Source organism: Anabrus simplex, chromosome 2, assembly GCF_040414725.1.
Source record: "Anabrus simplex isolate iqAnaSimp1 chromosome 2, ASM4041472v1, whole genome shotgun sequence".
Lineage (NCBI taxonomy): Eukaryota > Metazoa > Arthropoda > Insecta > Orthoptera > Tettigoniidae > Anabrus > Anabrus simplex.
Window position 1 is genome coordinate 1,162,778,493 of NC_090266.1, and position 14,683 is coordinate 1,162,793,175.

Here is a 14,683-nt window from a genome sequence, read left to right on the forward strand (position 1 = left end):
TCGTGTATTTCTTCTTCGACTTATAGTGTATTTTCAAGACGGACCAGTAAAGAAAGAGGGAGTGGCTTGATTATTCATGAAAGGTCTCGAATCTTCCACGAGGGTATAAAAACTGCTGATTTTCTTGTCTCTCGGCCACTCGAACAACATCTAGCATAGTGTATGGAAGTGTAGCAGGAGGCGGGAAGCGCCTCTTTCATCCGGCAGCAGCTCTTCAACAAGGTAATGGCCACTTAACATCTTTATTTCTTGCTAGCTCAGCAGTTTAACCCGCGGGGAAGGTCCGAAACCTTTATTATGTAACCTATCATCAAACATGTAAATTGCCATCACTTTTGTAAAACTTCATCTTTAACTGTAAATCGGGGATAGAGAGTGCTTTACCCTCTCGAGCTCCCCTTCATTTTGAATTTGAGGTGACTACGTTTTCGTAACCGTTCTTCTACTCTTCCCTATGTGTTAAATTTATTCTGTATACGAGTCACCTCCATAGTTTGGGAATAGCCCCGTTTCATCGGCCTATTGCCTCTTAGGTTTTTAGAAGTTTCATGTAGGAGTGCAGATTCACGCCTCCATTCTGTTTTGCATTTTGGGCCATTAACTTAACCTATTATTTTTCTACTAAGGCCCATTAGGTTGGGTACAAGATACCCCTGTTTCATTGTAAGTTGTGCCTTGATGGCAATCAGGTGTAAAAGTCTGGTATTGCCTTTAATAGGCTTGAAACATTGAAAGCGGGTCAGCTCTTTTATTTGTGGTAAATGTGCCTCTAGGAGGCTTGGCATTGTTAGGGGATTTCTGCCTTTTGGTAATATGTGGTTGTGAGCTGAGTGCTCAGAAATTGGAAAAATTAGGGCTTGTGGCCCAGATTGTTAAAGTATATCTAAATCGTGGCCTTCCTGGTCTTGTACCTGATTTGGCTTGTTATTATTTGTTAAAATCTGAAGTTTTATGTGAAAATTGTTCAGTTGCTATTTTTGAAAATATAACCTTTAATGCAATTTTAATCAATATCTCAGATTGGTAGTTAGACCCATTCCAGCCCGCACCTTCTTTTATCTCTGCATTCCACGGGTATCCCCGTAACAATAATAATAATAATAATAATAATAATAATAATAGTAATAATAATGTTATGGGGTTTACGCCCCACTATTTACGTTTACGGTTTTTTCAGACGGCAGGTGCCAGAATTCAGATTTGCGCGAGTTCTTTAAGTGCCAGTAAATCTACCGAAACTAGGCTGACGCGTTTGTCCACCTTCAAATACCATCGGACTGAGCCAGGATCGAACCTGCCAAGTTGGGGTCAGAAGACCAGCGCCTCAACCGTCTGAGCCACTGAGGCCAGCGACAGAAGTCATCCTGGCCGGCTAAGGGCCATAATGACCCATGTATTTTATGTATGTACGTATATATGTGTATGTATATATATGTACGTATATGTAAATACAGGGTGCAACAATAAGGTCCGGCCGAGCTTTCGGAACACAGTCCTCACACGTAGTGAAGAAATTATACGGTGTTATATGGACATAGGTCCGGAAAGGCTTTATTTCCATGTTAGAGCACACTTTCTACAACTCTACACAGTACATTAATCATGGGAAACACACAGAAACGGAACATACCAGCATACCACATGTAACTCCTTCCTGTTAGAAATGTTCAAAATGCCTTCCATTAGGATTGTTACATCAGCGCACCCGGGATTCAGGAAAATAAAAAAATCTAACTACCGGAAATTTTGGATCAGCTGAAACTGCTTCTTCATAGTCAGTTTTCTGATCGCCTCATAGAACATCTTCAGAAATATCCCCGTGGCTTAGAATATGGTAGCTTGTGTCATGTTCATCGATGTCCAGCTATTGCTCAACGTCATTCTCACTGTAATTATCACCAGCGTGATTCAAAATTTCACAAAAGATAAGATTTCTAAACCTCTAAAATAGTATTCTGGTTCCATTTTCGTTCAATAATTTTTGTTTCTAATTAGTTTCATTACCTATATTTTTTGTCAAATTATGTCGTTAATCCGGATTCCATTGAAACAGGGTCTATTGAATCGAATGTTGACTGTATATAGTAAAAGTGCTCATATGCAAGAAAGGTCATTACAGCACTTACCTTGACAGTATGATTCACTATCTATCTATCTATCTATCTATCTATCTATCTATCTATCTATCTATCTATCTATCTATCTATCGATCTATCGAATATTTCTGCTAAAGATTCACTTACGAGAGAGAATAAATATCGTCGCTGCCGGGACAAAACCTCCTATGTGAGCTATTTTAGCTTAGAACTTTGGCCGGTAAGGTTTTGTCATCTAAGGTGTAATATTGTGTGCATATTGTCAAGGCATTCTCGCTCTTCATAATGTATGTGCTGCGGGTCAGTATATCTCCAAAATATTATCACATAGGAGGTTTTGTCCCGGCAACGACGATATACTTTTTGACATAATATTAACTTCAGTTGAAAATACCACGCCCAAATATTCCATTCAACATATCTATATTGTTAATTATATAAAAAATCTCACCGTCTTCTAGCGTCTGCGCTACAACTTCCTTTGAGAGTGGGCCGGGTCCTTTACCGTTGAAGGCCTGAACTACGAGTCCATACTGACAGAATTTCTTGAGGCCATCTAGACGTGCTTCTTCCTTGCCACTTCCACGGAACGTTACGGTGGTAAAGTTGTACTGGCGCTTCGTCTCCGAATCCCTAGAAAATAGTTAAGAACAAGGTTGTTTATATACTCGCGATTTACTGTATTTATTATTGGTCTCTATGCTATTAGAATTAAAGGTTATTTTATTAGTGTTGTTCTTGGTCCGGTATGCAGTATCAATATTTAATATTTTATTATTTATAATTTTCATTAAAATTCAAGAAGATATCTTCAAACAAGAAATTAATTCTTTTCACTATGGACATACAGTATTGTGTCTGTTAAAAGCTACATAGGCCACAAAATTCTCATCTGGCTGAATCTATGGTTCATTACCAAAAAATCAAGTGTATGCATGCAAATATGCCTTCCAATGATACAAGCAGTAATGACAAAAGTGCAAAATAAAATAATTGGGCTCAATTACAGTTACAAGAGCAATATTTTACTCAAGTACAATTACTAATTACAATTCAACAAATGCTCAGTAAAATTGCAATTACAACTACAATTACTTCACAGAACGCGGGTCCTTAAGGAATCACTCACATTTCCTTTTTTTTCACATGGGAACTGAATGATACCGAAGTTTGAAGTTTGAAAGGGAAGAGACATTACTCCACTTTGCTACTTTTAGCATAGAGATATTTAGTAGCTGCCATCACTAAGTGAGCCGAAACAGACTTTCAAAACGATCGCTCCAAAGCAAAATTTGCATGTCGCGTTCGTGTTTTGATTAGTTTCAGAATACCGGTAACTAATTCAAACTTTTTATTCAAGTAGAGGAATAGAAATTCCTAAACCTTTTTGCCTGCACATGTTCATTCCGGTTTCATTCTCAACGACATTGTGCACGATTATCTAAATCTCAAACAACAACAACAACAACAACAACAACAACAACAACTTGTGAGTAAATGAACCAGCGCGCTTTCTATTCCGGCATGGCGACCAGCTTAAATGTACATCGCCTCCGACATGGTATTAATTCAGGCAGGCTTTGTGTTGGCAAGGTGGTATTAAGGGTCAGGACACAACCCAAGCTCTCGATGCGATGTATATCGATTAATAGAATGTAACGACAACAATTCCATATCCAGAAGTAAATTACGAGTAATAATTACTAAAAAGGTAATCGTTACAAGTAATTCAAATATTTCTCAATTACTTCCCAGCTCTGGATACAAGTGGAAATGAAAATCCACAGCCTGTTTACCAGTCATTCGACCGGGTCAGGAATGGAATGAATGAAGCCCCCATCTAGCGGCGAGCTTAGGAACTGTGCCGACTGCCGACCCCTGTAGCACTCCTCCGGGGCAATGAATAATGACTGACAGATGAAATGAAATGATAATGGAAAGTGTTGCTGGAATGAAAGATGACAGGGAAAACCGGAGTACCCGGAGAAAAACCTGTTCCGCCTCCGCTTTGTCCAGCACAAGTCTCACATAGAGTGACCGGGATTTGAACCACGGAACCCAGCGGTGAGTGGCCGGCGTGCTGCCGCCTGAGTCACGGATGCTCTCTGGATACAAGTAAATAAATAAATGAATTAATTAATAGGCCCTAAATAAATGCGTATTAATATCCTACTATGAAGGAAATCATATAGGAATAATGGAAATTTTATATTTTCTATCCATAAGTACAGTACTGTAGTTGTTTTATCCGGTTCGCGGGCTGAATGGTCAGCATTGAGGCCTTCGGTTCAGAGGGTCACGGGTTTGATCCTCGGCCGTATCGGTAAGTTTAGATACATTCAGTTAATTACTCTGGCTCGTGGACTGAGGGTCTGTGATCGGTTCAGTACAGACTTCTTCATCCTCACATCATACTAACAAGCATTATAGAAACAGGCAACAATTAATACATCCCTCCCACAGAGAGTTACGATCAGGAAGGGCATGCAGCCGAAACATTGCGTCACGACACCATCACTGTGTGGGAAAGAGCGACGGAAAAAGACAGAAAACTATTGTAGAGCAAGAGCGTGATTACTGTAGAACAGGGCCTCTCAGGGTGCATGCGCGTGGTGCATGCACTGTGCACGGTGCAAAAGACGACTTGGCTTGGTTGACCAGAGTGCAGACCCCCACTCCTCGATTTGGAGCAATAGCGCTGTCTCTCTCTTTCCCCACGCCTGTCTCGCTCGCTCCGCCTGTCTCCCTCTCCCCCACTTGCGCCGTAGCGCTCCAAATCCTGGCTGAGTTGAGCCGAGTATAGCCGAGTAGAGCCGAGCATAGCCGAGTAGCCTAGAGACGAAGCGTTGATCCGAGCCATACCGAGCGGCACCGAGCGGCACCGATGCACAGTGCACGGAGCTCTTGCGCCTCGCTCTGCACGCGTGAGATTTTGGGCGTTTGAGAGGCCCTGCTGTAGAAGATCTCTCAAATATTAAATTATAGAAAAGTTCGCTGTTTCCGAGATCTTGACGGCAGTACGAGAGATATCTGTTTGGATTTGCAACCCTGTCATGGGTTTTAGACTGGGTAACTAAGACCCTCCGTTGAATTAATTGATTTCAGCTATGGTGGTCAAGACGATCATTTCAGCACGGAGGAAGTTACATTTCAGAGAGTAAGTCTAAATCATGGATTCATATGCACGTTGGCACAATGGCTTTGTTACGATGATTTTTATATTCATAGTTTTGCACTTTATACATGTCCTACATTTCATGTATGCCGGGCTGAGTGGTTCAGACGGATGAGGCGCTCGCCTTCTGACCCCAGCTTGGCAGGTTCAATCCTGGCTCAGTCCGGTGGTATTTAAAGGTGCTAAAATATGTCAGCTTCATGTCAGTAGATTTACTGGCACTTAAAAAGCTCCATCGGGACTAAATTCTGGGCCCTCGGCGTACCTCAAAATCGTAAAAGTAGTTAGTGGGACGTAAGGTAATTATTATAATTTTTTTTTAATTTCATGTATTACTAAATATTTTAACTGATGATGCTGCAGAACTTATCATTACTAAAACATTACGACAAAACTAACAAAATAATAATTTGCCAGAATAGAGAAAATTCCACTGAGAACGATTATGGCGAATTATTAATTCAGTGTCAGAAGGAAGCCTTAAATATATTTAAACCGTACACGAAAATAAGTTTAATAATAATAATAATAATAATAATAATAATAATAATAATAATAATAATAATAATAATAATAATAATAATAATAATAATAATAATAATGGTTTTACGTCTCACTGATTAATTCAGCGCTTTTTATTGACACCCAGATGCCGGATGTTAATTCCACAGCAGATCATTAACGTGCCAGTAAATCTATCGACACGAGGCTGAGGTATTTGAGATCTTTGGTCCGACTCCCTGGCTGAATCATCAGCGCCAGCATCAGGGTCACATTCCCGGTTCGTTTCTCGACCAGGTGGGGGATTACATCCTTCTCTGATTAACTCCTCTGACCCAAGGACTGTGTGTCTATGTTAGTCTCTAGTCTCTGTACACACGTCCTCATTTACGTACTTCACTCAGCACTACTAACCAGCACAAAAATAAGCAATAGTGAATACATTCCATCACAAGGGGCATTCGACGGAAAAAGAGGGCTAAGTCTACATTTACGACACAATTCGTAATCGCGACCCTGCAAGGAGGTGGAAAAGCTAAATAATAATAATAATAATAATAATAATAATAATAATAATAATAATAATAATAATGTCCGCCTCTGTGGTGCAGTGGTTAGCGTGATTAGCTGCCACCCCCGGAGGCCCGGGTTCGATTTCCGGCTCTGCCACGAAATTTGAAAAGTGGTACGAGGGCTGGAACGGGGTCCACTCAGCCTCGGGAGCTCAACTGAGTAGAGGTGGGTTCGATTACCACCTCAGCCATCCTGGAAGTGGTTTTCCGTGGTTTCCCACTTCTCCTCCAGGCAAATGCCGGGATGGTACCTAACATAAGGCCACGGCCGCTTCCTTCCCTCTTCCTTGCCTATCACTTCCAAACTTCCCATCCTTCCACAAGGCCCCTGTTCAGCATAGCAGGTGAGGCCGCCTAGGCGAGGTACTGGTCATTCTCCCCAGTTGTATCCCCGACCAAGAGTCTGAAGCTCCAGGACACTGCCCTTGAGGCGGTAGAGGTGGGATCCCTCGCTGTGTCCGAGGGAAAGCCGACCCTGGAGGGTAAACAGATGATGATAATAATAATAATAATAATAATAATAATAATAATAATAATAATAATAATAATAATAATAATAAAAAACCGAAATCGATAGCCGCAGTCACTTAAGCGCGGCCAGTATCCAATATCTGAGAGACAGTGGGCTCGAACCCCACTGTTGGCAACTCTAAAGATGGTTTTCCGTGGTTTTCCATTTTCACACCAGGCAAATGTGCGTTAATTAAGGCTACGGCTTCTTTCTTCTCACTCCTAGTCACTTCTTGTCCCATCGTTGCCATAAGGCTTATCTGCGTCAGTAAGACGTAAAGCAACTAATAATAATAATAATAATAATAATAATAATAATAATAATAATAATAATAGTAATCTTCTGCGGTGATGCAATGCTTGCAGAAGAAAAACGTTAGTAAAATGGATTTCAATACATTTTATTTTTTGGAGATCCTGTAACTATTATTAATGACTTAACTGACTTGGAAAATAAAAGCGTCGCTCGTTAAAAGAAAATCTATGGGTAAGAATATTAGATTTACTTCGGAAAACGATAATAGTTATATTCCTCAGTCCGGTGGTATTTAAAGGTGTTCACATATGTCAGCTTCGTGTCAGTAGATTTACTGTGCTTTACGTCGCACTGACACAGATAGGTCTTATGGCGACGATGAGATAGGAAAGGCCTAGGAGTTGGAAGGAAGCGGCCATGGCATTAATTAAGGTACAGCCCCAGCATTTGACTGGTGTGTAAATGGAAAAGTACGGAAAACCACCTTCAGGGCTGCGGACAGTGGGATTCGAACCCACTATCTCCCGGATGCAAGCTCACTGCCGCGTGCCTCTAACCGCACGGCCAACTCGCCCGGTCCAGAGTTAACTATCTTATACCATAACGTATAGTATAAGTCTGTCATCATCTAATGGGGAGCTGTTCAATGAACTCACTTGCCAGTCAAGCTCACAACTATGACATGCTTTATATTCAGGAAACGCACAGAAAAGACCACTAACGACGTCCCAAAATTTCTGGGTTGTGACTTATGGTCGAAAGACCGCACAGGCAGTGCGGAATTGCGACATTTGTCCGTCTTGGCCTTGAGGCTTTGTGTATATCTGTTACAGACCACAACGTCATTGAGATAATAAGGGTCAAGTTCAGCATTTGTGCTTCTCCTCAGTTTAAAAGCCACAAGGATAATTTTTTCTTTTTCAGTTGTGCCTTCCGTCAGCTTCTGTAAGCAAAATATGAAGCCTGGGGCTACGCACACGTCAACGGAAATGAAGAAGCCGTATTACATTGGGCTAACAACTTCCAGCTGCATCTCATACATGCCAGTAATCTTTCACCATCTTTTAATTCTGGTCGATGGAAACGTTGTTATAACCTGGAACTTTATTTTGCCAGTGAGCATTTAACTCAGCAGTATTGTGAAATCAGTCAGTTCTCAGGCATTCCATTGTAACGTGTATTACAGTTGGACAGTAAAAAAAGACAAATTTGGAGAATGAAATAACAATTGGTCAAAATCTTGTCAATTGCAAAAGATAGCTCTTACTTTTGTGTGTACTATGGGCTTTGTTTACTGAAATAAAGCTTTTCCCAGCATTTTAAATATTAAAAAACATACTGTACCCACTAGTTGTATGCCTTTGCTGGCAGGACCTAGTGTTTACAGTGCACTATGTCTTCTGGTATGGGCTAGAGCAATTTTGTTACTTTCATTGAGCTGTCTCAGTCTTATCCTTGGGTTTGACAATATGAAAGTGATTGAGTGATTGAGTCCCTGCTACGAATGGTGTGAAAATGTTGCCCATAGGGTCGGTTGGTGCATGCATTTCAGTGGGCTTGGCAGACTGATATGTCATAACAACTTCTGGCTCGTTGAGGAAAGCAACGGGAAACTACCTCGCTCCTCATTTCCCTAGTACGCCTCTTCAGTGATGCCTAGGCCATCTATGACAGCTGATGGCAGAGCTGTTGAGGATCCAACCAGCCTTAGGGCTGAAGACTGAACATACATAAATACCCACTAGTTGATATAGATTGTGAAAATCAATAAACTCTGTGAGATGACAACTAATAGAAACTTGAACATTTTATTGAATATTAAAGAAACTCTAGAAAAACTAAACAAATCATTTTAAAAAGGACAATCACTGTTTTTCTTGTTATTTCACTATTTTGAATGTAACGGGTGTTACAGGAATTGTAACGGGTATTGCACAGTTGGCAGAAAACATTATAACTGAGCAAAATTGGAAAAAATGTTTGTCAGATTAAAGGAGATAATAGTATATAGGTATAAGGACAAATTAAAGTAAGATTGTTTGTTTAAATTAGCATTAGAGCTCATGAAGAAATTTAACGACTTCTTAAGTTTTACTCTGAATCTTCTTGCATTTTAAAAGTTATTTATTATTGAGTGCACATTAGAGTATTATTTATAATTAGAGAGAAACTTGAGACAAAATCTAGCACTAATATTTTTTACAAATTCTACTTTTTCCATTTTGAAACCTTGAAAACTAAATTTAAACTTTAATAATAATGATTTTAAAATATGTTTATCACTAGATATGGATATTTATAATATGTACTGTTCATTTTGTTAAACATACCACTATTTTTTGATAGTTTACAAAAACGTGCCAAGGTTGCACTTTTCATGGAATCTATATTCTCCTCTACCCAACTCTCAACATCGTCTTAGAATTTACCACCATAGCCCGATCAATTAGAGCACATTTCCGGAGAAGGTATAATTTCAAGAATGTTACCTGAGGGGCGTTTGAGAACTTCATTAGTGAAATCCCACCTGTACCAGAATATTAAGACAGCTTTTTAGATGCTGTAATGAAGGCTTCCTCTTTAACGATATCCCGAAGCTGTATAATAGGCATTGTTTTGTAATAGTTTAAAGTCGCACTAACAAATCGTAGGTTTTCGGCGATGCAAGGATAGAAAAGTGATAGGATTGGGATGGTAGCGGCCGTGGCCTTAATTAAGGTACAGTCCCATCTTTGGCTTGGAGTGAAAATTGGAAAGAGCGGAAACCAACTTTAGGGCTACCGACGGAGGAATTCGAACCCGTCACCTCCCGAATGCAAGCACGCAACTACGTGACCAAAACCATATGGCCAACTCGCTCGGTGAACACACTTTTACCTGATTCTGAAGTTCTGTTAGAGAAGTACTTCTCCCTTTTCGAAGAACCTTTTCAGCAAAAACACAATTTTATCCGGATGGGAGACTTACTCTCCTCAATTTTGAAAAGAAATAGAAGAGAAAACTTGGTTGAAGGTCGCGGAAGAAACGAATTTCTCAGTTAGTAGCCAAAAGTCTTGGATGCTTTTGAAAACGTTAAATAACAATCCACCTAAATGCTCAATCCATGCTAATATCACAGCCAGGTTAATTGCTTCACAGTTTCTTAACAATGGTAAAACACGATCGAAACCAGGCTCACAGACTCTCAATACTGAACACAAGGCTAGTAGTACTTTAGCCATGTCAATTAACGTGAATGAATTAAAAGCTGTTATCTGTAATTGTAAAAGTTTTAAGGCAGCAGGTCTGGACGACATCTGTATCGAGCAATTAAAGCACTCACGCCAATGGAAAAAAGTTGTAGCTGGTGAAGTTATTCAACAATATTGTCTTGCTTCATTCAAGATACCACAGATTTGGCCAATGGTACTGTGATCGCAATCCTAAAAGGAGATACAAGTCTTGAAGGTTCAGAAAGTTACAGGCCAATATCTCTTCTTTGCCTTTTCTATAGAATGATGGAATGAATGATTTTGAATCGCCTTATTGAAGTGATCGACACACCTCTCATTCCACAGCAGTCAGGCTACAGACTTGGAAGAAACTGTACGTCCCAGATTTTGCACTTCATGCGTGGTGACATGGGACGCAGTAATTCTGGACCACTCTCTGAATCCTAAAAACTGTGCGTTCGCTTAGGGGTGGGGCCGGGAGAAACCTCGCTTCTCTGGCACTAGCCACTTGCGGGCTTCATAGGCGCCAGTCAAGGTCGAAGCATCGCTTTTCGGGCACTAGCTACGCTGTAAGGCGGGAATCAGCTAACTAGAGATGGGATCTGATCCATTTACAAGAACTATTCATTTGAAACGATTCACTAGAATGATTCGTTCATTTGATTCGTTCATTTAATTCGTTCATTCGATTACCACGTGACGGAGAGCCGAAAATGAAACCACTGCTACTGCTTTACAAGTTACAAGAAGTGAAATGTTCAAGGTAACTGCTAGCATTTTAACAAGAGTAATATCCTTTTTAGAGGTTACAGTCGAAAAATGCTACACAACTGTCCGATTAATCCTTTCCAAACTTAAGTAGCTACCATTCGAAACTATACGACAATCGAATTTGAAATTTATAGTAGACATGAACATTTTTGTGGCCATGTTTCACACGTTAGTTCACAGTAGTTCACGAGAACGAGAACGGGAAAGGGAACCTTGAAGTAAACTTAACCTAACATTTCGCAACGCGCCGTATATCACAGTTCCGTGAAGTACGTGACTTGAAACGATGTGATATTTTCTTATTTAAAAAACAAAATTGCTGTAAGGTTATGTTAGGAGTATTTGACTTGTGAACCGGACTTTTAGTTCAAGTCAAATAAAAAATAACAGAGTCGTTCTTCACAAGTTGTCATTGATTCAAATACGGTGGATACCCGATTTGGCGTTATGAATCAGAACGAACGAGGACCCAAGCAAGAACCAAGGAACGAATTGCGGCTACCATCTCCCGATTCAGCTTTCGATTCACAAACGAGTCGATTCATTTCGTTCACTGAATCATGATTCAATCGTTCAGTGCAGTGATTCGTTCATTATGAATCACTCGTTCATAATCTCCCCATCTCTAGGTGTCTGTATGCTTCTACTGTCTACATTACAGTGCTACCAAGACACATTAAGTAATTAATTAGTCTACGCGGTACTTACCTTGTTATAGGCGATGTTGGAAGTGATGTCTGTCTGCTGCCACACAGTTCTGACATCGTTAATAAAATTACGGTTCACAGGGTAAGTTCTTGTTCGGTAATTTTCACTATTTCTGTTGTTATATTCTCTTTCAGTTCGTCTATGTTGTGCGGATTATTTCTGTAAACATTATTTTTTAGTGTTCCCCCACAAATAGAAATCTCACACTGTGAGGTCGGGGGGACGTGGCGGCCATAAACCCTGAGAAATGATCCTTTCTCCGAACACGTCAGTTAATTCGTTCATAGATTCATGAGCTGTATGGGCTGTCGCTGAATCTTGGAAATACCCATAAAATTTCACCTCATCTGATAACATTTGCAAAAGTGGCGCGACTGTTAGAGTGCGATATCTTCGTGCATTTATTGTATCCTGAAGAAAAATGGGCCTGATAATTCGCTTCGCTGTAACGGTGCACCAAACACAAATATTTTCGTCATGCAATGGAACCTCACGAATTAAATGGGGATTATGTGTACTCCAATACCGATTGTTCTGTGAGGCAACATGTCCTCGTTGATGAAACCACGCCTCATCAGAAAAAAATATTAAATGGCAATCCACACTACCGTCCACAATACTTTGTAACATTCAATTACAAAACTGAACTCGTTTTTCATCGTCTCTAGGCCGTAATTCATGCACGATATGCACTCTATACGGTTTTAATTTTGATTTTAGTGGCAGTAAAACCGGATGTTTTTGAAACACTAACTTTCTGTGAAACACGTCTTAGAGATTTTTTCGGAGTGCGTGTGAATGACGCACTGATGTCACCAATTTTGTCCTCCGTCAGTACTCTTCCTTTTCGCTTAGGAATTTAAGCATTTAGCGATACCCTTGTTCTTAATTTGTTAACAAGCCGTCTAACAGTTTCTCTACCCGGAACTGGAGCACAAGGATATTTCACTGCAAATTGTCTGCGCACCTCTTTACATGACTGATTTTACATATGTATCGTACATAAAAATTCTCTGTTCAAGCGGGTATTTAGCCTGTTGCATTTTTAACCACATGCGCTGCACAGCCGGCTGGCTTACAACTGTCGCCTTCTCGACCTTGACTGGCGATTTTCAAGCCCGCCCGTGGCTAGCAGGCTTTTTCTCGTCCCCATCCGTAAGCAAACGCACTGTACTTGGGCGTTACTTTAGACCACAATCTCAACTCCCAGGAGGGCTGCAGGGAAGCAGAACAAAAGGCATCTTCTAGAAGATAGTTTCGAGTCTAAAGAAATCACGGGCGTTGCGCACGAAACGGTGACCCACAGGCTGCTCCTACTCAATTTTTATTTTACAAGTTGCTTTACGTCGCACCGACACAGATAGGTTTTATGGCGACGATGGGAGAGGGAAGGCCTAGTAGTGGGAAGGAAGCGACCGTGGCCTTAATTAAGGCACAGCCCCAGCATTTGCCTGGTGTGAAAATGGGAAACTACAGAAAATGATCTTCAGGGCTGCCGACAGTGGGGTTCGAACCCACTACCTCCCGATGATGCAGGCTCACAGCTCCGCGGCCCTAACCGCACGGCCAATTCGCCCAGTCTACTCAAATTTCACAACCTAACCAAGGACCTTCATTTAACAAAACTTACAGCTACACTACTGTGGAATCAGTGATTTTTCGTCGAATTTCCGGGTCAGCGTAGTCGTTGGTGACCTCAAAGGAACGGTCTACTACAAGAAAGCACCCACGCTATTTGCATATGTCGATGACCATGCCCTCGCCCTCCAGTCAGGCAACTGCAGCTCGGCAACTTTTATAACAATAACCAGCTTGTGCCCCATCCGAACAAGTTCCAAGTGTGTGCGTTCCACATACGACATAGAAAGGCCAACAGTAATCTCGTGATGTCACGGAACCGAAAGGTATTGGACCACTGGTCTCATACCAAATACTTGGACGTTACTTAGGATCATATTCTCACCTTCGATGAGTACTGCATAGAATCAAAACGAAATGTCTCTTCTAGAAATAGCTTATTTTTTCGGAAGGTCGCTGGAACAACGTGGGACACACATCCCCAATCAATCAGAACTACAGCTCTGGCCCTGTGCTATTCTGCTGGTGAATATGCCTGCCCAGTATGGTACAAGTCAGTCCACGCCGAATAGATTGGCGTGGTCCTCAATGAAATGTGTAAAATAATCACTGGTGTCTTGAGTCCCATTCACTTACCTTACTGGCATTGCTAATTGTGACGCCGGGTAGGATATTGCCGCGAATAACGAAAGGTTTTAATAAATTCTACAGCTTTCACATCCATCCCTTAGATAACAGCCTTCAAAACCAAGACTGAAGTCCGGGAAAGGATTTTTAAAATCTTAGGAGCATCTCCAAGGTTATTTGGAGAACAGTAGGGTCACCAAATGGAAGGAGAAAACTCCAATCTCTTGAATTGGATGGACCCAAGGAAATTGCTACCTTCCAGCCACATAGAGGATTGGTCGTTCTGGAAGTCCTCAAAGAGACTCAGATCTGGCGTTGGTAACACCAGAGTAAATCCGTAGATTTGTAAATTACCCGTCGATACAGTCTCTTCGGACTGTGGTGAGCTACAGACAACTGAACACCTGCGATGTTGACCATCGTGTCTGTCAAGATGTATGATGAAAAGTCTCAGTTTTGGCTAAGCCTATCGCACTAAAAGTTGACAAATTCTGGACAGAGTCAGTGTAACATCCCTGTATATATACCGGGGTATATATATCCCTATCAACAATAAATACATAACTGTGTAGGATAACTATTTTGTCCTTATAACAATTGAGGATTGTCTGTTCAAAAGGTGTTATTTATATTTTAAGAAAGTTGTGGGAAAAAGCGCAAGAAACGTAAAGTAAAAG

At 40.9% G+C, this 14,683-nt stretch overlaps 1 protein-coding gene across 1 annotated transcript in view; it reads right to left on the minus strand.

The window, feature by feature from the left end:
• The window catches only part of LOC136863821 (cell adhesion molecule Dscam2), a 760,504-nt gene that overhangs the window by 190,912 nt on the left and 554,909 nt on the right, over positions 1 to 14,683 (minus strand). The window contains exon 18 of the mRNA XM_067140158.2: positions 2,548 to 2,729. Within this exon, the coding sequence (XP_066996259.2) occupies positions 2,548 to 2,729 (182 nt within the window). The remainder of the gene's footprint in view (positions 1 to 2,547; positions 2,730 to 14,683) is intronic.